Source organism: Plecotus auritus, assembly GCF_963455305.1.
Source record: "Plecotus auritus genome assembly, chromosome: 9".
Taxonomy (NCBI): Eukaryota; Metazoa; Chordata; class Mammalia; order Chiroptera; family Vespertilionidae; genus Plecotus; species Plecotus auritus.
The window spans coordinates 43,612,211-43,639,316 of record NC_137783.1 but is presented as its reverse complement, the minus strand read 5'-3'; the positions used below and the strand labels follow the sequence as shown (position 1 = coordinate 43,639,316).

The 27,106-nt window shown below is 39.4% G+C and overlaps 1 protein-coding gene across 1 annotated transcript; it reads right to left on the bottom strand.

The window, feature by feature from the left end:
• Positions 1–1,157: 1,157 nt before the first annotated feature.
• Positions 1,158–25,932, bottom strand: SUPV3L1 (Suv3 like RNA helicase). Its single transcript, XM_080641958.1, has 15 exons — positions 25,562–25,932; positions 24,072–24,149; positions 23,224–23,331; positions 22,156–22,270; positions 20,840–21,008; positions 18,834–18,945; positions 13,229–13,306; positions 11,257–11,348; positions 9,509–9,689; positions 8,880–8,973; positions 7,739–7,958; positions 6,186–6,266; positions 4,530–4,706; positions 2,878–3,026; positions 1,158–1,639 (listed from the first exon to the last, which is right to left on the bottom strand). Exons 1-15 carry the CDS (start codon positions 25,833–25,835, stop codon positions 1,204–1,206), a joined length of 2,364 nt encoding a protein of 787 aa, XP_080498084.1. The 5' UTR covers positions 25,836–25,932; the 3' UTR covers positions 1,158–1,203.
• Between the last annotated feature and the right edge of the window lie 1,174 nt (positions 25,933–27,106).

Genomic DNA, 27,106 nt, shown 5'->3' with positions numbered 1-27,106 from the left:
ACTACTGTTAACCCACAAACAATGGAGAAATATACTCAGTGCGCCTATTCAGCCTTTATTTCCAGAAAGGCAAAGGTTAGAATAAAGATTGCCATCACAATTAAATGAAACATCATCTGAACTCCAGAACTACCGAAGAAAAAGCCAGAAGATAACTAGTTTACCAAACTATTCTTGACCCATTTTCAGTGTAATCGCTAGTCTGAAGTCAGCCTGTTTAGCAGCCGCTCAAGAAATTAGTTCAGTTCTTGGAATGACTTAAGTGGTGAAGTCATAGCCCAGAATGAACCCAAACCTTCAGTTTCATTTATGAAACACTTCATATATACCAGGCACTGTGCTAAATGGCACCTCATCACTTTTAACCTCCTGAACAACTCTGAGTAGGCATTACTGTCCATCTTCAGAGACAGCAAGGTCACCAGGCGGGTAATGATGAGAGAAGCTGAACTCAGGCCTGTCCAATGCCAAAGCCTATACCCTTAAGCTCCTTTAATCAGGGCTGAAAACTGTGCTGGACAATAGAGGCCACAATGCATCAGACTGACCTCTGACATGGGAAGACCACCCACTCTATCTAGAATATTCCACCGCTACCACTTGTTACTCTTTCCTTATTCTACTTTATCCTAGCAGTTATCTCCAAAAGTACATCCATTCATTGAACAAAGACTGATTGTGCCTCTACTATATTCTAGGCACTGAAAACATAGCAGTGAACTAGACACACAACAATCTCTACCCTCACAGAGCTGACGTTTATTTAACTTATTCCTATTTGTCTCCATATCAAAATTTCCATATAATACATCTTGCTTACTGTATGTTTCCAGCACCTAGAACAGCTCCAATACGTGGGTACAACAGACAGCAATTCCATCCATGACACTGTCAGCAATGGTGTAGAAAACTGGTCAAACAATTCACCAAACGGGTTTTATTGCCATGCAGAGCTCTTTATAGTGCATTGTCTTAGTGCTATACTACAAAGTTCTATAAAATTTTAAATAAAATCTTTAAGACAGTCCATATTTTTAAAATGTAAAAACAAACCCAGTTTACTCATCTTTAAGAATTAATTTTTCTGGGCAAAGAAAAAAACAAAAACCAGTAAGATAGCCAGAATACTATAAGACAGTAAATGCAGATGAGAAAAAGAATTTTAAAATAGATATTTATTTGCAAAATAAAAATAAAATAAAACTAATCTGAATCAGGTTCCTTCTTCTTTCTTCTTGACCCTTTGGAGGTAGTCCCAGGCTCTGTTTTGTCTTTGCCATGCTCAGTCTGCTGTGTCAGCCACTCCTTCTCCAGCTGTTTCAGCATGTCTGCAGTGAGGAGTCCTTGCTGCACCAACCTGGAAGCCAGGGATTTCTCTTCCGCCCCAGGGCTGGGTGGCTCAACAGCTTTATACCCTAAAGTTTTGGTACCGCGCATCCTTCTTGCTTGGCTCTTCAATGTTCCTGGCAAACGAGACCGGCTATCTGCTGGCATGTTCTCCAAATTCAACAGCCTTTGTGCCTCTGAAATTTTAATCAGTTTGGTGATGTTGTGTACACCCTCTTGGATAATGCCATCTAGCTCTTTCTGCAGGTCTCGAACAAGGTTGGCATCTGGAAACATATCTATAAACCGATAGCTGGGAAAAAGACATTACATTATAGCAACAGCTCTTATCACAGTCACTGAACTACTATAATAATCTCAGTGACGAAACTGTAGAGAGCGCCTGGGAAGGCACATGGGCATTCTTTAATTATTGTCAGCTGAACCCAAGGCAACAGGCAAAGCCATGTCTTGGTTACACATCTTACCAAAAAGGCAAGGGTGTTATCAGCTTGACCTTCATTTCAGCCCAGGTGTGTAGTGGGTTTTGATATGTAAATCCAGTCAAGCACCAGGAATGCTTGGGCCTACTCAAGAATGCAAATAATCTCCTTTGTCTTGACTTTTGGTGAAACTTCCTGGTATGTGGGGGTATAAAATAAACACACTGCATTGGCTATGGGTCACTGTCTCTCCAGCAGAAGAGGGCAGCGGTCCCACCCGGTTCCCAGCTTTTTCCTTCCATTTTGTGTCTTGTCTCTTTCTTTTATTTCTCAATCCCCAGCTCCTCTACTCAGGAACTGGACTGCTCTCTAGCCACGCTGGACGTGGAAAAGAGAGAAGTATTTTTACATCAGAAACTACATCTTGACACTGATTAATTCTAAATGTTGTTTATGCAAAATTTGTTGTGTCTTTTGCTCAACTTTTACTTCTGCCCCAACACACCTGAGGAGTACATCATTATGAGGATGGGTCACCACTCCCCCCTGAAGTGATTCCAATATGCCCCCACTTTGAGTTACTGAGCTAGAGCGGTACAGCAGGCCCTCCAATAACATCACTTTGTATAACACTGTCTCATAACAATGATGAGATGCCATAGGAACTTAACTCTGGTTTATATCGATTAGCCTCTGGTAAAACTATTTTTGTTATACATCCTTTTGCTTAAAGTCACAGGACCATTAATTAAGGATTTTAATTGTACTTCTCAAATGTTAACATAAATGAATCACCTGGGGAATCTAGTTAAAATGCAGAATTTGATTAAGTCTGATATTCTCTATTTCTAATAAGTTTCCACCCATTGAGTAGCAAGGATCTAGCGGACCTTCTCACCTACTTACCTTAACTAGAATACTAAGAATGTGTTAAGTCATTTTTGGAATGAGGATTAACCAGGCTCAACTGCCTTTATGGACAATAAACATAATATAGAGCACCCTGCAAATATGTGCCTAATTTGAAAGAGCAAAAGACCATTCATAAAACCTTTGATGTGCCCTATTACTTAAAAAAATGAGAGCACATAAAGGAAATATTTGATACCTTAGCCACAGGTAAAGATCCAAGACATCATGAACAGCTTCAAGATCCATGAGGTCTTTAATATTATTAGGTGGATGTAATGGCCATTTAATATATCGGCGTAACCATGCAAAGGTCAAGGGTTCGTTCCTGCTATACTGCCTGGCAAACTGAGAGAAGCAGAAGAAAAGGAATCAGAGTTCACTTAAGCCTGTGATTAGAAAAAAAAGGAAGCACAACAAAACGTTAACTGTGATTGTGTTTCAACAGGCAGGATGCTTTCTTCTTTATACTTTCCTGTATTTTAAAGAACATTTAGTATTTTATAAAGGTAACTTTTTAAAAGGTGGGGGAATGACATCCTTCTTTTTACAAAATCAGTCCTCAGAGGCCATCAATGGCTCTTTTGAAGTTCAATAATAATGGAGATCAAGGAAAAATCTCTAGATTTCACATTCTCATCATTAAACAGAACACATAAGCAACTGTTAAACTGTCCTTTCTCCTTAGTAAAATGCTTCTGCTTCATTAGAATAATTTGAAGAATGGTGTACATGGGCTCAAACTCCATCCATGTCAGTCTGCAGCATTTAAGACTTTGTTCCATAAACATCAACCTTAAACTAGCTAACTCTCTAACAAATGCCAACTCTAAGAAACTATTTCCTAGGTAAAAACCTGGACAGGGAAGACTTCTAAGACATAATAAGGGAAAAAGGAAACAGCAAGTTGCAGAATCATTCATTAGAGCATTTATAGGAAAACACACCCCCACAACAAAACTAGAATTCCTACATGTATACCTATGTAGGCAAATGCAACTGGAAAGGTCTGCAAGATTACAGACAAACTGATAATAGTTATGCCATAAAACTAAGATTGGAGGAAGTAGCCCAATTTATCCTATCTGTAATGTTTTAATTTTGTGCAAAGAGAAAGTATTTATGTATTATTTATGTAATTTAAAAATAATTTTGAATTTAGAAATAGAGTTGATAAAAACAGAGCTAATATGCAGAATGCTAAGGTCTATAAAGAAATGGCAGCAGAACTACAACTATGAATCAGAAAAAGATTCAAAGAGGAGACCTCTGGGTTTAGTGTGCGCAAGGGAGAGCACCAGGGAGAGCAAGGGCCCAGAGAGGTGAGAGGACACAGCAGCCACTGCCCTTCCCCGGCCCTCTGTTTTGGTGAATTCTGTGCTCCTCAGAATTGTATCCCTACTCAAATGAGTGAAAAGAAAAGGAACCAGAACCCTGGCACCAAACTCATACAAGACAACATTCCCTGGCTCAGTGTCTTATGGTTAAGAAAACTGAATACTATTGCCACTACCAACCCCCTGCCCACCCCCTTCCAAAAATATTACCCAACACCAATAAGGAAAAAGTGTATCATCAGGCAAAGACCCCCTTCCCTTGAAAAAAACTGTATTTAATTATTTTTGTTTTAGCTTCTTCACAAAGGCTACCATATAAGCCCAAATACAAAGCAAGGGCTCTCCTTTCCCCAAAAAATTATTTGTAAGAAAAAGAGAGTCACTTTATATTTAAGTTCTTACATATTATTGCATATTAAAGGATAGTCTCCAATTGTTTTGAGTAACAAAGTACTGTTTGGGGAAAATAACTCAACCGAAAACAACTCAAAATACCCTAAAGATGCAGGCTTACCTGTAACAGTGAAGAGCAGACAAAAGGCTGCTTCTTGTTGATAGGGGCTGTGCAGAACACATACCTCACTCGCAGGCTTAATGGAATATGCTGGATCAACTCTGCAGAAAACTTAAAATCATCCAGATTGCAGACAAAATACTGCCCATCAACTTGTGAAAAGTCTACAAAAATATCCTGGGGGGAAAAAGACATATTAAATTACTGGACTGCCTAACTGGGCATGAATAAAGTACTCAAATCTACAAATGACAACCTCTTTAACCCCTAACAGACTTCTAGAAAGGCCTGCTTTATTCATTGCCTCCTCAAGCTAATAATTCCTCCATAACCTTCCCAACCTAAAATACTCAGACAAAAGTCCCAAACGATTTTGAAAGTTTTCACTTTTATCATAAACTTCATAAATAGCAACTTCACAAAAACAGCCTATCCATTCATGCCCATGAGGTTAACTAGTAATTATCTGACATATCAACATTTTTATTTTTTATTTTAAATTTTCTTTTTGAGAATTTTTATGAGTTTGAGCCAAAACTTACGACAGTTGCAGGGAAGCAAGGTTTCAAATGCTCCAATTTTTTATTTTTCAATTATAGTTGATGTACAGTATTTTATTAGTTTCAGGTGTACAACTGTGATTAGACATTTAATAACTTATGAAGTGATCACCCTGATAAATCTAGTACCCATGTGACACCATACATAACTATTAAAATATTGATTAAATTCTTCATGCTGTACTATATATCCCCATGACCATAATTACCAACTTATACTTCTTAATCCCTTCATCTTTTTCACCAATTCCCCCAACCCCACTCCCATCTGGCAACTGTCAAAATATTCTCTGTATCTATGAGTCTGTTTCTGTTCTACTTGTTCATTTATTTATTTTTATATTTCCACATATAAGTGAAGTAATATGGCATTTGTCTTTCTCTTTCTTATTTCACTCAGCAAAATACCCTCTAGGTCCATCCATGTTGTTGCAGATGGCAAGATTTCATTCCTTTTTATGGCTAAGTCATATTTCATTGTGCACATGCACCAGTTCTTTATCCACTCATCTATCGATGGACACTTAGAATCAAAGGACAGATAAAGAGCTTCCCAGACAAGGAAAAGCTAAAGGAGTTCATCATCACCAGACCAGTATTACAAGAAATGTTAAAGAGTCAAGAAGAAGAAGAAAGAAAAAGAAAGAAGAGGGATAAGAGAAAGAAGGAAAAAAAGAAAATATAAAAAATATAAACATAAATGGATTAAATGCTCCAATCAAAAGATGCATGGTAGCTGAATGGATAACAAAAGACCCTCACATATGCTGCCTACAAGAGACTCACTTCAGATAGAAAGACAAATATACTCAAAGCAAAGTGATGGGAAAAGACATTTCACAAAAATGGAAACAAACAAAAAGCTGGGGAAGCAATACTTATGCCAGACAAAATAAGACTTTAAAGCAAAGGTTATAACAAGAGACACAAAAAGACCCAGCAATTCCACTTTAGGGTACTGTATTTATCTGAAGAAACCCAAAACACTAAATCAAAAAAGACATGTGCATCCATGTCATATTCATTGCAGCATTGTTTACAATAGCCAACATATCAACTCTTTTAGAAAAGAGATTTAAAGTGATTTCCTACTTACAATGAGATTAGAAAGTGTTGTATCAGGGAGATGGTAGGCAAACATTTCAATCTGTTCAGCAGTTGGATGCAGACCAGCTGCCTTTAATAAAAGAAAAAAACAATCATAAGCTTATTTTTTTTAAAGGAGAAGTTTTCCTAAGTTAATTCAAAATAATGTCTTGAGTAAAGAATTTGAGTAAAATAGAGGAAAGCATCATCATTTTCCCATTTATTACCAATTAGGAAAGCTAATGAGATGATTTAATAAAACTAACCAATTATACCTACTGAGTAGTCAAACTTTTATTCACATTTTAGTTATACAGTGTCTGACATACATAAATACATGAAAAATGTCTAAACTGGAGGTCAGGTATCTCTTTAACTGTATACTGCAGTGTTACGAGATGCCTACGGGTAAGTATAAGCTAGGGGGGAAAAAGGGAATGGGAAAGTGATGTGAATCACGGTCGGAGGAAGAGAATGAGCACAAGAAATGAGGTACTGTGAACAGGAGGGAAATTGTGTCATTATCAACTGCACTCTCAACAAAAGCTACAGAAATTATTTCAACCTCAGCTTTCCTCTAGGAACTTTTCCTTGCATTATCGCACTTACATTCCCCTTTACCCAGGGCCACTGAAAAATGAAAAGAGCCACATTTAAAAAGATTTCCAGGCAACTTTAAATTGTAACAGTTAGGCCCAGTGGGTATGGCTCAGTTGGTTGAGCATCAACCAGGAGGTCAGAGTTGATTACCGGTTAGGGCACATGCCAGGGTTTTGGGCTCCATCCCCAGTAAGAGGTGCAAGGGAGGCATCCAATCGATGTTTCTCTCTCATCATTGATGTTTCTCTCTCTCTCCCTCTCCCTTCCTCTCTCTGAAATCAATAAAAATGTATTTTTTAAAAACTGTAACAGGTTTAAAATATGTACACTTCTGTCTCATTAACTACATTTGTCCTTTATTGGCTCAAAATTATGTTGCTTAGTGCTGTTTTTGCCCCACACTCAAGGGTTTCTTCTACATTCAAGCTCCTGGCAAGTTTTCAGTCTGCTTACATAGCTGAGTGCCCACCTGAAGCAACTGTGCCCCTACCCCCACCTGCTGCTAGGTTATAGGAGGAACAAAAGGAAAATTAGGTTCACTAAACTTTTCAATCTGGATCTTTCACCTGCACACCATTCTCAACCAGGAGTCTCTATTCCTCTCCAAAGCAATAAAGTAGGACTTACTTTCTTAAATATATTTCTATTTATTTCAGAGAGGAAGGAAGAGGGAGAGATAGGAACATCAATGATGAGAGAGAATCATTGACCGGCTGCCTTTTGCATGCCCCCACTGGGGATCGAGTCTGCAACCCAGGCATGTGCCCTTGACCGGACCCTTCAGTCCACAGGCTGATGCTCCATCCACTGAGCCAAACCAGCTAGGGCAAAAAGGGCTTTCTTGACGTAATTTTAATGGTATAAAATTTCTCTTTTGTTTATTTGTTACCGCGTGTCTGAGGCAAGAGTCTGGAGAGAGGGTGAAGGAAGGCATGACTGTCCTCCAAAGGGAATTAACCTTACCTTTATAGGATCGACAGGCTTATTCAAAATTTCCTTTAATAAACGGAGGTCTTCTCGATTCATTGTTGTAACCTCTCCTTCTTTGTATTTCGAACTGAACCTACCAGCTCTGCCAGCAATCTGCAAGGCTTGAGAAGTGGTGATTGGTTCCATTTCCTTCTCTCCCTTTTCATTGATACTGGGCTTTATAAGGGAATAAAAAATAATTCTTCTTATGTTCCTGAAATAGAAATAAAAGTGATCTCACAGATGAAAATCTCCATCACTTGGGTCACTGCAGAAATGCTCACTCAATTCTAGTTTAGGCCTATTTGCAATCTTGCCCGTTGTTTTCAAAATAAGAAAAAGGTTTGTTGGTAATTCTTTCTCCCCTTTAAATAGTATTTTTCAACAACTGTGTAAATTTACTAAAATTTATCAACTTGTACTTTTACAGTGGGTGACCTGTATAGTATATAAATTATACCTCAATAAGGCTATAAAAGATAACATTTTTTTACAAATAAACCACATGTTCTCAAGCGGCTTTTTTTTTTTTTATAATATATTTTTATACTTCATAGAGGAAGGCAGAGGGAGAGAGAGATAGAAACATCAATGATGAGAGAGAAACATTGATTGGTTGTCTCCTGCACACCTACTGGGGATGGAGCCCGCAACCCGGGAACGTGCCCTTGACCGGAATCGAACCTGGGAACCTTCAGTCTGCAGGCTGATGCTCTATCCACTGAGCCAAACCAGCTAGGGCTCAAGCTGCTTTTAAAAGTTGGCTATTAACAGTTTGAATCGTTTTTTTAATTCATTCCCCAGAGAGGAATATTTAGGCTTAATACTGTTACCCCTACAGATAACAGCCAGCCCTACAAGCATAGTAGGCACTCACACAACTTGTTGACTGAGAAACTAAAAGTAAAGTAAGGTAATATAACAGGATAGCAGTGATAGGGAGCAGCACTCAAAGTCTGAGCGATGTGATACTTTCTTTTTACTCCCTTACCAGGTGTAAGCAAGGCAAATCTCAGATCTATACGATAATACCCATTCTCCTAAATCAAAGTGGTCATTCTAATGCCAATTAGAAAAATTGTAATTGCCATCTAACCCAATGAATATCCATGATTGTTAAAAACAAATCACTTACAAATTAAGTCCCATGCCTATTGCATCTGTAGCAACCAGGATTTTGCATGGATCATCAGGATCATTAAATTTTTTTGCTTGAGCAAGTTTGGTCCCTAAAATAAGAAGTTTATGTTAAGTCAGTGTTCTCAATCTTTTACTATATCACCCTAAGTGTATCTTGGAAACCCTCAACCCCTACTTTCTATTTTTATGGATAAAATTGTTTCAAAGTTATTTCTTTATAGCCTCAAAGAGCTACTTATCCTTTATTTCCACTCTTTTAAATATCCCCACATACAGCAACACAACCTCACAACACACTAGCCTTCTCACTTCTGAAGACATGTAGTAACAGATTTCAGGATTACAATTTGAGGAATATTACTCAAGTTCATGGGTAATGACATTTCTGTAAGAAACTCTTTAATTCAAAATTTAAAATAACAGCTAATAGTAAGAGCTAGAAATAATTAAAATATTTCTATCCCTACCAAGATAAACTAGAGGAACATTTTATATGACCTATAACAAATTACTAATATATCAAGCATCTTAATTCAATATATTTTACTGTGTTTTCTATACATATTCAAGATAAATGGCAAAAATAAGGTTTAATATTCTGTCACGATGAAAGCCAATAATTACCAGGTGGGAGACTGCCATATATAACAGCTGATTCCAATCCCCGAATTTCAATCTGTCGACTCACAGAATAAATATCATTCTTGCTAAAACAGACAATGCAGTCCCCAGGCCGAAGGTTGTCTAAAGATTCTAATGCATGATCCAGCACAGAAATGGGTGTAAGCCTCGTATAGTTTCGAACCTTTAATAAAGACGTGATATTGTAAAATAACACACCAAACTCAATTTCATGTGACTAACAATTAAGTGAAAAACTTGCTAAAAGCTAAAAACAAGGTCTGTTGTTTTTCAAAGGGAAATACAGAAAAGCATTCATTTTAATATTCATTGCTATTTCTAAATTAACTAAATGCTAAACAGTGTTTCATAAATTTTCAAAGCACTTTCATATACATTTGATTTTCTTTTTCTCCCCATTGATTTTAGAGAGAGAAACATTGATGTGAGAGAGATACATCAATTGGTTGCCTCCCGCACATGCTTTGATGGAGCCTGCAATCAAGGTGTGTGCCCTTGACAGGAATTGAACCCACTACTCTTTAGTCCAAGGGAGAACACTCTAACCCAGGGGTGGGCAAACTTTTTGACTTGAGGGCCACAATGGGTCCTTAAACTGGACCGGAGGGCCGGAACAAAAGCATGGATGGAGTGTTTGTGTGAACTAATATAAATTCAAAGTAAAGGAGCGGAGGGAAGAGCAAGAGAACCGGATAGAACAGCCGGATCCGGCCCGCGGGCCGTAGTTTGCCCACAGCTGCAACCACTCAGCAAAACTGGCTAGGGCTACATTTGATTTTCAAGGCAACTTGGTAAGTTCAGAAGAGTTATTAACTGTTATTTTCTTTCATGAAAAAGTAAAGGAGAGCCCTATGAAAGATCAGGTCTGAAGAGGATTTTTCCAGTTCTAGCCTTCTAAGGATATAAAATAACAGCAAAGTCAAGACTAGAACCCAGAATTTCATCTACTATATTTCCCTCCCTGAAAGCTGAACACAAAACTAAAGTAATGGACCAATTTTTAAATATTCTTCATCTTATTATAGAACTCTGGTAAAGAAAACAAAAAGTAGATTAAAAGAAAACCAATTACTTATTACTCTAGGAATTTGAAAAGGGATACAAACTATTTCTAGCAATTAGATGTGTATCAAAGGCCCCAATTACCTGACATCTGAGACTTAAAAAACCACAAGCTTTTGCCCTGGCCAGTGTGGCTCAGTTGGTTGGAGCAATGTCCCCGTATACCGAAAGGTGGCAAGTTTGATTCCCAGACAGGGCATATACCCAGGTTGCAGGTTCAACCCCTGGTCAGGTGGAGGCAACCGATAGATGTTTCACTCTCACATAGATGTTCCTTTCTCTCTCTCCCCACTCCCATTCCTCTCTCTAAAATCAATAAAAGTAAAGAAAAATAAAATAAAGAGCACAAACTTTTGCTGAACCTCAAACTTCCAATATTCCTGACTTATTTAATTCTAAAGAGATCTGCTGAAATTCCAAAAGGTTTTGTCAAGCAAATATGAAGACTCTCCTGTACTTTTAGAAGACTTAGGGTAAGATGGCCACTCTGTCAGAACTCCAAATATGAGGTTAAATCAATTGTGTATTATCTAGTCAACTAGGAGGAAATAAAGCTTTCTTTTTAGTTAAGTTCTGATTTACCACTACCTGAGGCCTATGAAGCCACTGCCTGGGTACTCTGGGCTATTTGCTATGCCATCTTGAGAACAAAGAATATAATCTAGTACCTCCACTTCCTCCCCAGTTGTGTACAAAAGCTCAGTAACCAGGTCAATAGCAGCAGCTTCTCCACATAAATGAACCTCTTCAGCACAGAGTCCTGTTAAATGCAAAATCACAATTTAAAAAATTTTAAAGACATAAAAGTAAATATGCAACACTTTACATAGCAAAAAATATATATTTTTTTAAGCCTCACCCGAGAACATTTTTTTAATTGATTTTTTAGAGAGAGAAACATTGATGTAGAGAAAAATCGATCTGTTGCCTCTCCTACACTCACTGACTGGGTATGGAACCCCCAACCTAGATATGTGCCCTGACCAGGAATCAAACCCATAACCTTTTAGTGTATGGGATGACACTCCAACCAACTGAGCCACCGGGCCAGGGCTAGCAAAAATATTTTAAGTTTGTTTCTATTGCTTTACAATGTTACCAAATGTTTTCATAAATATTATCTCTTCGATTCAAACCTCAAAACAACAATATACTGGGCAAAGATTAACTACATTTTTATAAACATCAGGGCTTTTAAACTGCTTTGGCCAAGGTGTTGAGTCTAGAGAGTGATATCAGCCAGGACTAGTACCTGACATTTTATGATTAGTACTGAACATTAGTTTCATACTTGTTTTTCAAATTAGCCTCCCTGGAATCACTGAGGTGCCTGAGAGGCTGGGGGCTGGAGGGTAGAAGGAACTCCAATATCCTTACCCCTTAGCAGATCCGCTTTCATCCATTTTACATTAAGGTTTCAATGAATACCCTTTATCTGGAAAAGAGTTCAGCTGTTTGTTTTTAAGTCTGAGAACTCTTGTCCTACAATATACTGATCAAAAATTCACTCCAGCTCTGGCCAGATAGCTCAGTTTAGTTAGAGCATCGTTCCAATACACCAATGTTGTAGGTTCAATCTCTGGTCAGGGCACCTACAAAGAATCAACCAATGAGTACATAAATAAGTGGAACAACAAATTAAAGTTTCTCTTTCTCTCTCCCTGCCCCTCATCAATAAATTTATTTTTAAATTTAATTCTCTCCAATATAAGCATTAGAAATATTAATTCATGTCCATGGACCTCAAAAACTCCACTTCCAGGAGCCTTTCCTAAAGAAATAATAAAATCTATATATATAAAAGCCTAAGCGACTGTTACGACAGTCAACCAAACAACTGGTCAAACGGTCGCTATGACACACACTGACCACCAGGGGGCAGACGCTCAATGCAGGAGCTGCCCCCTGGTGGTCAGTGCACTCCCACAGCTAACCTCCCATGGCCGGCCAACCTCCCATAGTCCCTCCCTCCAAACTAGGCAAGACAGCCCAAATTGGCCCCGATCGCCGGCCAGGCTGAAGGACCCCACCCATGCATGAATTTGTGCACTGAACCTCTAGTAAATGAATAAAAAGCTGTGGCCACAAGGATTTTATCATAGGCCAACAGGAGAAATCTCCAGAAAAAGAACTAAATGAAATGGAGGCAAGTCAAGGAGTGGACTCAGCAAGCACTATTAATATTGCAGCATTATTAATAACAGGGGAAGATGTTAAACTCTGTGGAAAAAATTATAGTACAGTTCCTTAAGGGAGAATGCAATATTAGTGGAGGCAACCGATATGTGGTACCAAAAAAATGTCGGAAACAACAGAACTGAAAAAAGCAAGATACAAAATTATATAGTCACAAAACTGGCATGAAACACACCAAAAATCTTAACAATGGTTATACATATGGTGAGATTTGAATATTTTAACTTTAATTAAGTGGTTATGCTAATTTCATAATAGGAAAAATAGACTTCCCATTATTTAAATAATATTTAGAAAAGAAAACTCAACACTTAGCTGACTTTTTTGTTTGATTTGTGTCAAAAAGAAAGAATCTAGCTGGCTCTCCTTGGCAACGTCCAGCCGATACTGCATCTCAGTGCAGATGTCACAAAGCACAGGTTTTAGAGCGTTAAGACCACCAACCTAGCAGTGCTCTGGTCCAGGCCCATCCTCTGGCTGGGTCTTTAATCATTTGAATTTCGTCAATCACAGCCACTTCATCTTAAAATAAAAAGTTATCATGAGCAAAGGAAGTACTTAAATAGTATTGCAAACAAATTACAACACCAAAATTCAAGCTGTCATCACCACCATAGTCATCACCACCACTGATCACACAGTGCTTCTTTTCTGGCTGTCTTGTTCTCAGGGCTTTACAATTATAACTCACTTAATCCTCACAACAAATATAAAAGGAAAGTCATCATCTTCATTTTACAGAAGAATAAACTGAGGCCCAGAGAAGTTAAGTCATGGCCCAAGGATACAGTATGTACAGGTAAGTGTAAGATCAAAAAAACATGAAATTCAAACCCAGGCCATCTAGCTCCAAAGTCCAGACTGTTTAACTACTCTACTCACTGCCTCACACATTAAGCAGGTTCATTTGTCCTATTTCTGCAATCTCAGGGGCAGTCTGGAGAATCTGCCTAATGAGAACTAACACACCTACACAGCAGTAAAAGAAAAAAGTCTCTATGCTTCCAGGAACCAGGAATAGATAGCCCCATGGTAAATGAAGCATCTCAGCCACAGGAACCCAGACAGGTGTGAGCAGCAGAAAGTAGAGTGGAAGTGTAATCCTCTGAGTTCCAGCAATGCTCATACTTAGGGAATTTCAGCTCATCACTACGGCAAAAATTAGTGCCAAATTTTATTTTTTAATGCTTCCAATCATAGTACTCTATTCTTTTTAAGTCATATTATTTATATTTTAATTTTCTTCTCAAAATACCAAGGAGTTAAGAGCACATTAAAATTTTTAAAAATATAATATGCCTGCAAGACATTTAAGAAACAAAAGAAAGTTAATTTTATACTGAAAAACCATCAGATTAAAATTTACTTATTGCATCTGGGCATATACAAACAAGATTAGAAAAAAGGGAATTTTCATTTATAAAATGAAAATTGTGCTATCTGAATTTTTATAACATACAACTGTTATAATGAACTAATTTTAAAAAAACTACCCATTTACACAGAAAGTTAGGATTAAAATTAAAAAAGCAAACTACTAAATAGTACATAATTTGCTCTAACATGTAATACATAATCCCTTATTTTATTTAATATACATATCCACAATGCACACATAAATATATGGATACACAATAAAAACACAGAAAAAGAATCTGAAAAATATATACCACAGGGTTAACACTTGTTTATTCTGAATGGGTGGAATTGGGAGAGTATGTACTTTTTTCTTCTCTGCATTTATTTTTGAGTTTTCAATGTGAAGATATAATTGCTTATGTAATAAAAAACTGTTGATTTTCATCAAAATGACTTAACTAGTTTACTGCAGTGCTATTAATAGTGAAAGACTTTAAACCATTTAAATATTCTTTAATGGAGAAATGTATAATTTTAGTCATAAAATGAAATGGTATGTAACAGTTTAAATGAATAAATTTGATATATATATATTTATGACATATGATTATATATATATATATATATACATATATATATATATATATGCAAAACAAGTCTAGATCTAAAAACCTGTACAGAATAAAAAGCAAGGGTGGAACAATAATACAATATGATAATCATGTAAATGTTTTAAAACATACAATTTATAGTGTTGACAGCAGAAAGGATATACACCAAATACTTGATAGCAGTTAAATCAAAAGGGGAAAGGAAGGGGAGGGGGTTGGAGGGTTAATGGAGGGATGAGGACACATATGTAAATACCTTAATCAATAAAGAAATTAAAAATAAATAAATAAATAAATAAATAAATAAGGGGAAAGGTTTCAGTCAAGATGATGGCATAGTAAATGCAGTACTCAGAATCTCCCACAACCACATCAAAATTACAATTAAACTACAAAGCAACCATCATTCAGAACCACCTGAAATCTAGCTGAACAGAAGTCCTATGACTAAGGATATAAAGAAGAGAAAGGTAAGAGGGACAGAGACACAGAACATGCTGGTCCCAAACCAGTTGTGGTGCATAAAAAATCAGGAGTGTTATCTCAGCTGTGGAGGTGCCCCTGAGGATAAGAGGTCCCAGCCCCACACAGGACCCCCAGCCCAGGGTTCCAATGCCAAGAAGATAAGGACCCATAACTTCTGGCTGTAAAAACCACAAGGGATTATGGCTGAGCTGGAGTCCCAGGCAGTTCCTCTTAAAGGGCCAGTGCAGACTTTACTAGGACTCACTCTCACTGGGGCAGCAGCTCGAGAGGCACCAGGGACATACAGGGAGGAACTGAGTTGTCTGGCATTGGAACGAGAGCTGGAGCGGCAGCTTTCTGTTCCTTTTCTGAGCCCTTCCCCAACAGAGCCAGCAGATGGGCGTCATATCTGAGTCTCCATCAACCTGGCTAAACCCTGTTAGCCCTGCCCTTGTGATTTCCTAAGACCGCACCCCAACCAACTTTCAGGCCCACCCAAGCCCTTTCCAGTGGCTTTTCATTACAATGGTCTCTCTCACCTCATGCTTTGGACTTTCCTAAAATCTCTTAAACAAGCAGCATCTGGCGTCTGCATACACTATACCTCCTGCTAAGTGACCCCAGACCCAGCACTACCGTAGTAGCAACCATCCTTGGTTCGAAGCTCGGCCTCTCTTGGGCACCACCACGCCCAGTACAAATAGCAGCCATCTGGAGATCACTTTGTAACTCGTGCCACGTGGCCCCAGGTAGGGCAGAGATGGTTGCTGACCTTACACCTCCCGGAAGACCCCAGAGCCAGTACTCCTAGTGGACAACTTCAGACCACACCAGATTACAACCCTACCACCTCCACCAGCGACACACTCAAGGGGTGGACTCAGCAAGCACCAAAGCTCACTGAAGCAAGTTCCGCTCCATAGGGTTGGTTTCGGCACAGCAGCTACTTCACTGTAGCCGATTGGCCTGGAGGTCAATCCCTCCCAGTGATGCCAACAGCAATCAAAGATAAACTATAAAATGACAATGCACACAGCCCACACAGGGCACACCAGGAGTGCCCAGCTCTGGTGAACAGGGAGGCTGCATCCCTCAGCCCTACAGGACACCTACCACACAAGGCCACTCTACCAAGTCCAGGAGATGTAACAGCTTTAGCTAATACATAGAAACAAACATAGGGAAGCAGTCAAAATGCGCAAAGAAACAGATCCCAAATGAAAGAATAGGAGAAATCTCCAGAAAAAGAACTAAATGAAATGGAGGCCAGCCAACTACCAGATAGAGTTTAAAACAATGGTTATAAGTATGCTCAAAGAACTTAGTGAGAACTTCAATAGCATGAAAAAGAACATAGAAACCATAAAAAATAACCAGTCAGAAATGAAGGCTACACTAACTGAAATGAATAAATTAGAGTGAATCAATATTAGAGTAGATGAAGCAGAGAATCAGTGATTTGATACAAGGAAGCATGAAAAAAAAAAATCAGAACAGCCTGAGCTAGTTTGGCTCATTGGATAGAGCGTTGGCCTGCAGACTGAAGGGTCCCAGGTTCAATTCCTGTCAAGGGCACATGCCTAGGTTGCAGGCTTGGTTCCCAGTAGGGAACGTGCAGGAGGTAGCCAATCAATGATTCTCTCTCATCGCTGATGTTTCTATATCTCTCTCCCTCTCTCTTCCCCTTATTGAAATCAATAAAAATATACTTAAAAAAACAATAAAACATTGAAAAAAATCAGAACAGCAAAAAGAAAAAAGAATCCAAAACAATGAGGATAGTGTAAGGAGTTTTTGGGACAACTGCAAGTGTACTAACATTCACATCATGGGGGTGCCAGGAGAAGAAAACTTCCCTAACCTGGTGAAGAAAATAAACATATAAGTCAACAAAACCCAGAAAATTCTAGAGAGGTCCACACCACTCATCAGAATAAAAATACAAAAGGTTGCCAAAACCGGTTTGGCTCAGTGGATAGAGCGTTGGCCTGCAGACTGAAAGGTCCCAGGTTCGATTCCGGTCAAGGGCATGTACCTTAGTTGCGGGCACATCCCCAGTAGGGGGTGTGCAAGAGGCAGCTGATCGATGTTTCTCTCTCATCGATGTTTCTAGCTCTCTATCCCTCTTCCTTCCTCTCTGTAAAATATCAATAAATTAAAAAAAAAAATACAAAAGGTTAAAGACAAAGAGAATCTTAAAACAGCAAGAGAAAAGCAGTTAGTTACCTATAAGGAAATCAGATTGTCCGCTGATTTTTCAACAGAAACTTTCCAGGCCAGAAGAGACTGGCAAGAAATATTCAAAGTGATAAAATGCAAGGACCTATAACCAAGATTGCTCTACCCAGCAAAGCTATCATTTAGAATCAAACGGCAGATAAAGGACTTCCCAGACAAGAAAAAGCTAGAGTTCAACACTACCAAACAACCATTACAAGAAATGTTAAAGGGTCTTTTTTAAGAAGAAAAAAGAAAAGAACAAAATATGAATAATAAATGCCCATAAAAAAGAATGAAATCTTACTGTTTGTGACAGCAATGGTGTTATGCTAAGTGAAATAAATTAGTCAAAGAAAGACAAATACCATATGATTTCATGTATATGTAGAATCTAAAGAACAATATAAATGAACAAACAAAACAGAAACAGACTCATAGATACAAGGAACAGACTATGACCGGCAGAGGAGAGGGGGATCAGGGGACCGGGTCAAAAAAGGTAAAGGGATTGAGAACTACAGATGGTTAGTTACAAAATAGTCACGGGGATATAAAGTACAGCATAGAAATAGTCAATAATAGTGTAATTAACTGGAGTCAGTTGGGTACTGAAATATCAGGGAGAACACTATATGAAGTATATGACTGCTGCCCAGCCCGTGTGGTTGAGCATCACCCCATGCACCAAGGGATCACCTGTTCGATTCCTGGGCAGGGTGCCTGTTCAAGTTGCAGGCTCGATCCCCAGTAGGGGGCGTGCAGGAAGCAGCCGATCAATGACATTTCTCATTGATGTTTCTCTCTCTCCCTCTCCCTTCCTCTCTAACAATCAATAAAAATATATTTTAAAGAAAGTATATGATTGCCTAACTACTATGCTAGATACCTAAAATACAAATAATACTGAAAACAAAAAGAGGGGGAAGAATTGAACTAAGGATTAGTACAAAGATAACTTCATAGCTACTAACATTTTTGTTAAGAGAAAAAGGGAAAGAATATTAAAAAGCAAACATGACAACCCTATTCGGTTTGGCTCAGTGGATAGAGCATAGACCTGCGGACTGAAGGGTCCTGGGTTCGATTCCCAGTCAGAGCACATGCCCAGGTTGCGGGCTCTATCCCCAATAGAGGCCGTGCAGGAGGCAGCCGATCAATGATTCTCTCTCATCATTGATGTTTCTATTTGTTTCTATTTCTCTCCCTCTTCCTTCCTCTCTAAAAAAAAAAAAAGCAAACATAACAAAGTTTTAGGCATTCATTAGTGATAATACTTTTTGTTGTATTATTCTCTTCTTTGTCTCAACAAATTTTTTCACAATAAAAAACATTTCATATGTTCATCAGTTTAAAATTTTTTTTAAATACTGTTTTTTTAAATAGTGTGTACATACAAGGAGTTGTAACACTGCACATCTCAACAGTACAAGCAACATGGGGAGCCTGTTTCCCATTTGTCTCTACTGACACGCGCTCTTCACCTGTTACCAAGTCACATGGCACACCCTAGGATGACAAAGAAACCTGGAATTACTTTCACTTTGAAAAGAATAGCAAAAAGAAATTCTGGATGTTTGATAAAGTATTCTCTCCATTATGATCTAATTTATTTGTCTAATAGCTGAAACAAAATATTCTCAATCCTTAAAAAAATATTTTTAATAAAAAATAAAAGTTGAAATCTTACTGTTTGTGACAGCATTTTATTACAAAACCTATGTAAAACTTGGAAACACCTCAAGGCAACTAAATTCTCAGGTAACAAAAGCATGAGAAATTATAGCAGTTTCACTTTTTAACTTTGTATGTTTCTGTTCTATTTCAGTTTATTAAAATAAAATCAATGTGAATTATTTCTATATTCAAAAAGAATATTTTAAATAAAATTTAAGAGTGTACAGTCTCCCCAATATAATTCCTTGAGAAGAACGAATATCAATGCTATGGTGTATCAGAGTGATCAACCACCCTGGTTCGCCCAGGACTGCAGTGTTCCCAAGGGTGAAGGACTTCTGGTGCTAAATCTGGGAAACTCCAGGCAAACTGGGACAGCTGGCCTCCCCAGTGGCCTGAAACTAATCATGAGTCAACATCAGACATATCCAAACTGAGTGACAGTTTACGACACAACTGACCTGTAGTCGTCTTCCAAAATGTAAAGGTTATGAAAGACAAAGGAAGACCAAGAAATTGCCTTAGATTAATAGAAACTAGAGATATGAGAATGAAAAAAGTGTGAGTCCCTGAACAGAACCTGGAGGTGGGGGGCAGTGAGGGCAGGGGCAAAGGGGAGTATTGTTATTGGACAATTGGCAAAACTTGAATATAGAGTATGGATTTAATAATAGTAGTCTATCAATACTAAATGACCTGCTTTAGATAAATATCCTGTGGTTATATAAAGAAAGTCTTTGTTCTGAGGAAATACTTTTTAAGTATTGATGGATCAAGAGATAATTATGTATGAAAATTACATAAATTATTCAGAACAAAAAAATAGAGAATACAAATTACCTACCAAAACTGGTTTATCCCACATTATAGTCATAATAAAACAATGAATCAAATTTTATCCCATTTAGTAAAACGATGCCTTAGACCAGTGGTCGGCAAACTGCGGCTTGCAAGCCACATGAGACTCCTCTTTGGCCCCTTGAGTGTGGCTCTTCCACAAAATACCACGGCCTGGGCGAGTCTATTTTGAAGAAGTGGCGTTAGAAGAAGTTTAAGTTTAAAAAATTTGGCTCTCAAAAGAAATTTCAATCGTTGTACTGTTGATATTTGGCTCTGTTGACTAATGAGTTTGCCGACCACTGCCTTAGACCACAGGGCATTCAGTTCTTTTCAGGTTTGAAAAGGTGGCTTCAGACTTTATCATTAGTTCTAGTTGATAGTATCAGAGGGCTAATCTAACAAAGGGTAAATTAAACATCATAACAGAGTAGTGGTTAACTCTGAGGGGGCAAAGGAGGTGTTCACAGAGTTTCAACTATATCAATATTTTATTTCTTAAAAAAGTAAATAAAACAAGTATGGCAAAATGTTAGAATCTGACAGAAATTGGGTAGTGGGTTCAGATTATTTGCATTATTCTCAGCATATCTCTGAATATGTGAAATATTCTGTAACAACATATTTCATTCATTCTAATACACACATTATTACAGGATACATCTTCACAATTGATGCCATGTCAGGGTTCAGTTGGCCGTACTTATTTCTCAACTGTACATAAAATAATGGCACATCTTACAACTGATGGCTTCTTAGGTGCAATGAAATATGGCAATTTTTGTTAATGAAGGGCATACTACATATGCACTCCACCCTCCCATCTTCCTTCTTACCCAACCCCCACACACAAAATTAACAAGGAGCAAATATTTGGTAATATACTGACTTCAGCATTACTCTTTTCGAAGATCTCATGAGCCAATAATTTTAAAGGACCACAATACACTCCAGATTTTGCTGACAAGTATTTTTGGATTGCATGGTAAGTCTTTCCACTGTTTGTGGGGCCTGAATGGAATATTATCTTCCGCTGTATGGCTCTGGCTTCTGGGTACCTAAAAGATGAGTAGGCAAACAGCTTAACCTTATTAATTTCAAAATCCATCTTGGCAAAGTCCCAATTGAAAAAAATTCCAATGAAACATTCTCTTAACATTCACAAGGTAACATCTTTTAAAAAATTAATTAAATGACACGTGTCATATCTACACTAAAATTATGACTGCTTTCCAAGAATGACATTTACTAACTAGAGGACAGAAAAATCTAAATGCAAATTAATTTATTGGATATTTTTGCCACTGTACAAATCCTTTTTCCTCTGTAGTTAAAATAAATTTAAACTACTATTAGCTCCATAGGTATGTTCAAATCACTTTCACAGCTCTAAGTGACCTTATAAGCAAATATTCCCAGGCTTCTGAATTTCAACGTATACAATATGATGACCGAGTCTTCTGTTTCTGGCCATGATGAGTGGTACTGGGCTTGCCCTCCCACCATTAACAAGTACAAAACATATGCAGCAGCTGCTTGGGGACATGGACAACAGTCAGTGCAGGACTGCAGGCCCTAGAAGAAGGGGACACTTGGATGAGCCCTACTGCACCCCAGTAGGAAACAGGGAGGTGGAACCCAAGCAAAATACGATGGTCCCACTGAGATGAGCAGCCGAGATCAAATTCTCAGTTGCTGAAGCAGCTGAAAGTTAAAGAACAGAGTGTGGAAGAAAAAAAGGGTGCAGTAGAGAGGGAGCCTTGAAGCCTGTGTAGGAGTTCATTGTGGTTCCTTGGCCCAGGGCTGGGCTGAACATGTGCAGCACCTAGCAGAGAATAGATTGCTAGGGGTTTGAGCAGACAGTCTCAATGAGGTGGATATTGGGGTTCTAGAACAGTGGTTGTGAGAGAGCTCATTACCACCCCAGACATTCAGCAGACACCAGAAAGGCCACACCTGAATTATAAGGACAACACCCTAAAGTAAGGGCTACTATAGATTTGCAGTAATAAATCTTAAAACCGAGCTGGGTCAGGATAAGGGGAGGCACCAGTTTATTGCCTGCCAGAATTAACTGCCTTTTCCTAGGGAAAACAACACAATCTAGACTCCTCATATTTAACCATCCAGAATATAATTTTAAAAAATAATAAACTCCCAAGATTAGAAACTGAAAATTTCAAATCCACAAATGAAGAAACTAACCAATTAGGTGGTATTCTTAAGTCACTGATTTTACGTAGATCATCCTTACATTCCAACACAGGAAATATCTGTTTTGCATGTCTCAAGAAAAACGGAAATAAATCATCCACATGAGCTGGAAAATAAAACACTGCATTAACAGGTGCAAGCTACATGTTACCCGTAACTACACTTTTTTCTTAGCGAGCTAAGTTTCAGGGACATTACCAGGATAAAAAGAAAAACCCTGGAGCAAGGAACTCTACCCTTTTCTGAGATCTGCTTTGTCTTACATGTTCCTCCCAATTTCACTTATATTTTCCAGGAAAAGAGAAAATTGGCTGCCAACCACCATGTTCTACTCATCCAGTGCAAGCAGGTAAAGGTCAGCATTGGTAAAAGTTAAATTAAAAAATAAAGAACCTGGAAATATACATTAGAAAGAAGGCCTGTGGTTAAAGAAATGCAGGTGCAAACACTTGTTAAACTACAGAGACCACTATAAAACATGAACATGAAATGATTTCTCAGCAAGAAGTCTCCACACCTTAGTGGCTCTGAGGGTGAGGTTGTGTCCCATTCTGCTTTGTATCCAGGTTCTACCTCAGTTCCTGGCACAGAGTGAAGGTCTAATAATCAAATACATTTAAAATATATAACCAAACCAAGCTGCCTCTGGGAACAAAATAATGATGTTCTTACTTTTTTTCTTTTATGGCAAGAACTCTGTCCTGATGCGGGGTAAAGAAACAGTGGCAGAAACAGATGGAATCTGCTATGCATTAATTCTACCTGGTATGAGAGTTCATCCCACTGGGGCCTATATTAACACACAGTGAAGAGCAGATGGTAACAGATAAAACCTGCCTCCAGTCTAAGACATGTGGGGAATTTAATAACTAGCTCAGGGACCCAATATAAAAGCAACAGGACCCAGACAGCCTCCTATGCAAGCACTAAATTATTTACAGAAAATGTTAATAGGCCTATTCTATACAAATAAACCTGGACTACAGAAATAAACGTGAAGAAGGAAGGAAATAGAAAGTATGTTCAACAGGATTTTTAAAAATCTCTATAAACACTTGCCTGCACTGAAGCAAATATCATTCAAAATAATGTGAATGTCCACATCCAAGGAATGAGACTGCATGATATAATTTCTAAAGCTTATGAAAGCTTGGTGGAAGAGACGAGCTGCAGGAAATACAAAATCAAAATAGGCAGGGCTTAGTTTTCATTTCATTTGTCATTTTAAAAAAGTACACATACATATCACACCTAATTAATCAAAGTGCCCCCCCCCCTTTTTTTCTGATCAGATCTGGGCCAAAATTGAAATCCTAGTACAACATGAAGGAAAGCTAAACACAAAGCTCTTTGCTATATGTCTGGCTCACCACGTACATCTTGCCAATCTCCTGCTCAGATAGAAGCAGAGATCAGGGACATCCTCCGATCACAACTATGTACTTACTAGAGGCCCGGTGCACGAAATTGGTGCACTGGGGAAGGGGGGGGGGGTCAGCCCAGCCTGCACCCTCTTGCAGTTCAGGAGCCCTCAGGGTATGTCCGACTGACGGCTTAGACCCGCTTGCAGCAGGCAGTCAGACATCCTTAGCTCTGCCCCAGAGGCAGGAGAGGCTCCCGACACCACTGCTGCGTTTGCCAGCCGTAAGCCCGGCTCAGGGCTTCTGGCTGAGCAGCACTCCCCCCTATGGGAGCACACTGACCACCAGGGGCAGCTCCTGCATTGAGCATCTGCCCCCTGGTAGTCAGCGTGTGTCATAGCGACCAGTCATTATACCATTTGGTCGATTTGCAAATCAGCCTTTTATTATATAGGATGTCCAGGACACACAGGTGCTACACCATACTCACAAAGCTATAATCTAAAAAGTAATATACCATCTCTAATGGAATGTCATTAGCATTACCATCGAGTCCATAATCAGCACCCAGTTTCTGAATTTCTTTCCTCTTGTAAAACTGGTCTAAGATCTTCTTTACTTCATCTGGAAGAAAGATATCAAAATTTAAAATTTGTTTAATATTTGTTTCCCAAATGGAGAATGCCTAAAGAACAAAAAAAAAACCTGAATTCCTAACACTCAAGGCAGTAGTCTACTGAGTGTTGCAAGAACTTAAAAGGTTTTATTTGGTCACAAGCTCTTTTTGATTTAATAGTGAGATGGAGCACCTAAAAAATTATAAAGTCAAACCATGCAACATTCCTGTTCCACTGCAGAGGAGTAAGCAAGGTGCTACAGGGTTAGACATTGCCTCCAGCCTCCATCAGGCCACTTTTACATAACCACGTTCTATTCTGTTTACTTACAACCACTATGAACATCTAATAGTGAGCACCTTAAAAGGTATCTAGAAAAGACAACCAATACTACAAGGACCAGACCATTATGCCTTTATGCAAATAACTAAAGGACCCAGGGATAGCCAGCCTATGTGGCTCAGTGGTTGAGTGTCCACCCATGAACCAGGAGACCACGGTTCCATTCCCGGTCAGGGCACATGCCTGGGTTGCAGCTGGGTCCCCAATGGGGGGCGTGCAGGAGGCAGCCAATCAATGAAGCTTCTCTCTCATCATTGATGTTTCTATCTCTCTATCCCTATTCCTTCTGCTCTCTCAAATCAATAACAACATATATGTAAGTAAATATATGAGATTAAGAAAATAAAGGATCCAGGGATGATCTTTAATTTGAAGAAGATGGCTTTAGGAAGAACAGATTATACTTATTTTGTTCTAGATGGCATAACTAAAGTCAAGGGGAAATGAGGGAAGCAGATTTCTGTGGAATTTATACACGAGTTTCCTAGTAACTAGAACAATGAAAAGGGACTGGCTCATGAAAGTGCCAGCTCCTTGTCAATGAAAAGTACTCTAGACTTAAATGACTGTATTTCCAAGGTGATGGCAGAGAAATCACTGTACTGTAGGGGGGGGGGTCGAATTAGATGCCTGCCGAAGTAACATGCCACTATGAATCAATAACACTTTAAATATTTTATCAAAGTGTTTTATATCAATCAAGCTGAGATTGTACTGTCATTGAACATGTTAAAATATTACGGCATTATTCTGTAGAGAGAAACATTTTACTGACCCAGCCACACACTCTGCATTCCTGGGAATGTGGGAGGCAAGTAGACAGCCATGAACAGAAAAAGGGTAATGGGCAAAACTGGAAAACGATGACCCCAATGACCTTTCCTCTCCTGGCATATGGCTGGTCATGTGGTTTAAACCCCCGGACCTTTCTTATCACTGGTGATGAAGATCAGACCCCCTGACCTTTCATATCGCTGTTCATTCGGTAGACCCCCTAGGGACAAAGGACTGAAGGGTAGCCTTTTGCGACTCTGGGGACCTTGCAGGACAGACAACCCCCCGCCGCCCAGCACTCACTCTTGTCCAGGGGACGGGTTAGCTCGGCCCCCACGTCGCCATCCGCGCTGGGGCCCTGAGGTTTCACAGCCAGCGGCACAAACAGAGACGTGTTTGGGACTTTGGAACCTCCGGACGCAGAAGAGGAGGCGGAGGCAACGGCGGGAGTGCGCCCCAGAGGCCCAGGGACGGGCCCATGGTGAGCGCGGAGAGCGGAGCAGACGGCCGCCCGGTGGCCGGCGCGGCGCCCCGCCGGGAGCCGAGCCCACAGCAGGGCACACCGGGGAAAGGACATTTAGAGCGCAGGCCCTACCGAGTGCGGCTGCTGCGGCCCAGAGACACCGCGGTTGCCGGTGACGCACACCGCCAGCGCCTGTTCCCCGGAAAGACCCAGACCCAGCACGGGAGCTGCCCAGGGAAACGCTCGATCAAAAAGAAAAAGTGCCTGTAGTCACATTGCTCAAAAGGGGGAGGAAAAGATTAGGCATGAAAACTAGAAAAGATAGGTTCTTGTTCTCTCTCTCTCTCATTAGATATTGGGGCCATCTTTCTCTAAAAAGAAAAAGAAAGAAAGAAAAGGATCAGGCACTTTTGGGGAGGTCACAGATGAGAGGAGGGGGCCTGTGAGGTGTCACGTGACGCAAGCTGGCCGGTCCGTTTTTCGAAGCACGTGGGCAGCGCCGTGAGCAGTGTGGTGGGGGTGGACGGCGGAGCATATACCTGGCTGTGAGCGTAGCTTGCGAACTGCAGCACTCTTAAAGAGCATTTCCCCAAAGGTTTCTTGTGTTTACTCGTTTTCTGATAGAGTAGCGTTCGATAACATAACTTGATCTGCCCTACAGGAATGTTGCCAAGGTACTTCGTTGGCCTACAGTTTCTTAGGTAAACCCCTTGTATGGCTCGCGTGTAAGCACTTAACACATTAACGCGGGCAGTTGTGTACCTCTGCACCCCGGCCAAAGTTTAGTTTCATTTGCATTGGTTGGATACTGTCATGAGGTGGCAACATATTAAATTCAAAATATGCTGTTAGATTTTCCACCTTTCAATTATACTTTAAAAAATTAGGATCTTACAACTTGAAGGAATGTGTCGTGTAATATGTGAATATTGTGTCAGGTAAAATTCCAATAACAACTAGTTATGTGCCTTTGATTCACAGAATACTTTTTAAACAGTGTTACAAGAGTATTACATTTGGACCCATACATTTTTCTTAAAGGACATCTTTAATTTTATAATCACTAGGAAAAGTTAGGTTTAGCAATTTATTCAGATAGTGAGTGTGTATATAAGCACAAAGTATACCAAACAAAACAGACTGAGCCCTTAAGAGGCTTAAATCCATTGAATTCAAGTATTTTAAGTGCGGTAAAGCAGTCCTGGAGGTGCGCGCACAGCTAGCCTTGGCCGCACAGCAGACGGACATCTCTTTGCCTTAGAGATGGAGATGGTGCCAAGCCAGCTAGGCCAGGAGAGCCTTACTAGAAGTTGGCTGGACTGCTGGAGTGTGCGGAGGGTGGGTAATTCTCTAGCAGGGGTCCTCAAACTTTTTAAACAGGGGGC

Excerpts from the sequence above, each read along its gene's own strand:
- SUPV3L1 (XM_080641958.1), bottom strand. The coding sequence starts at position 25,835 with ATGTCCTTTCCCCGGTGTGCCCTGCTGTGGGCTCGGCTCCCGGCGGGG. Across the intron at positions 22,271-23,223 it reads TGATATTTGCTTCAGTGCAG|CTCATGTGGATGATTTATTT; the intron begins GCAAGTGTTTAT and ends TTTATTTTCCAG. Across the intron at positions 18,946-20,839 it reads TCGAAAAGAGTAATGCTGAA|GGTGTGCCATGTGACTTGGT; the intron begins GTCAGTATATTA and ends TTGTCATCCTAG.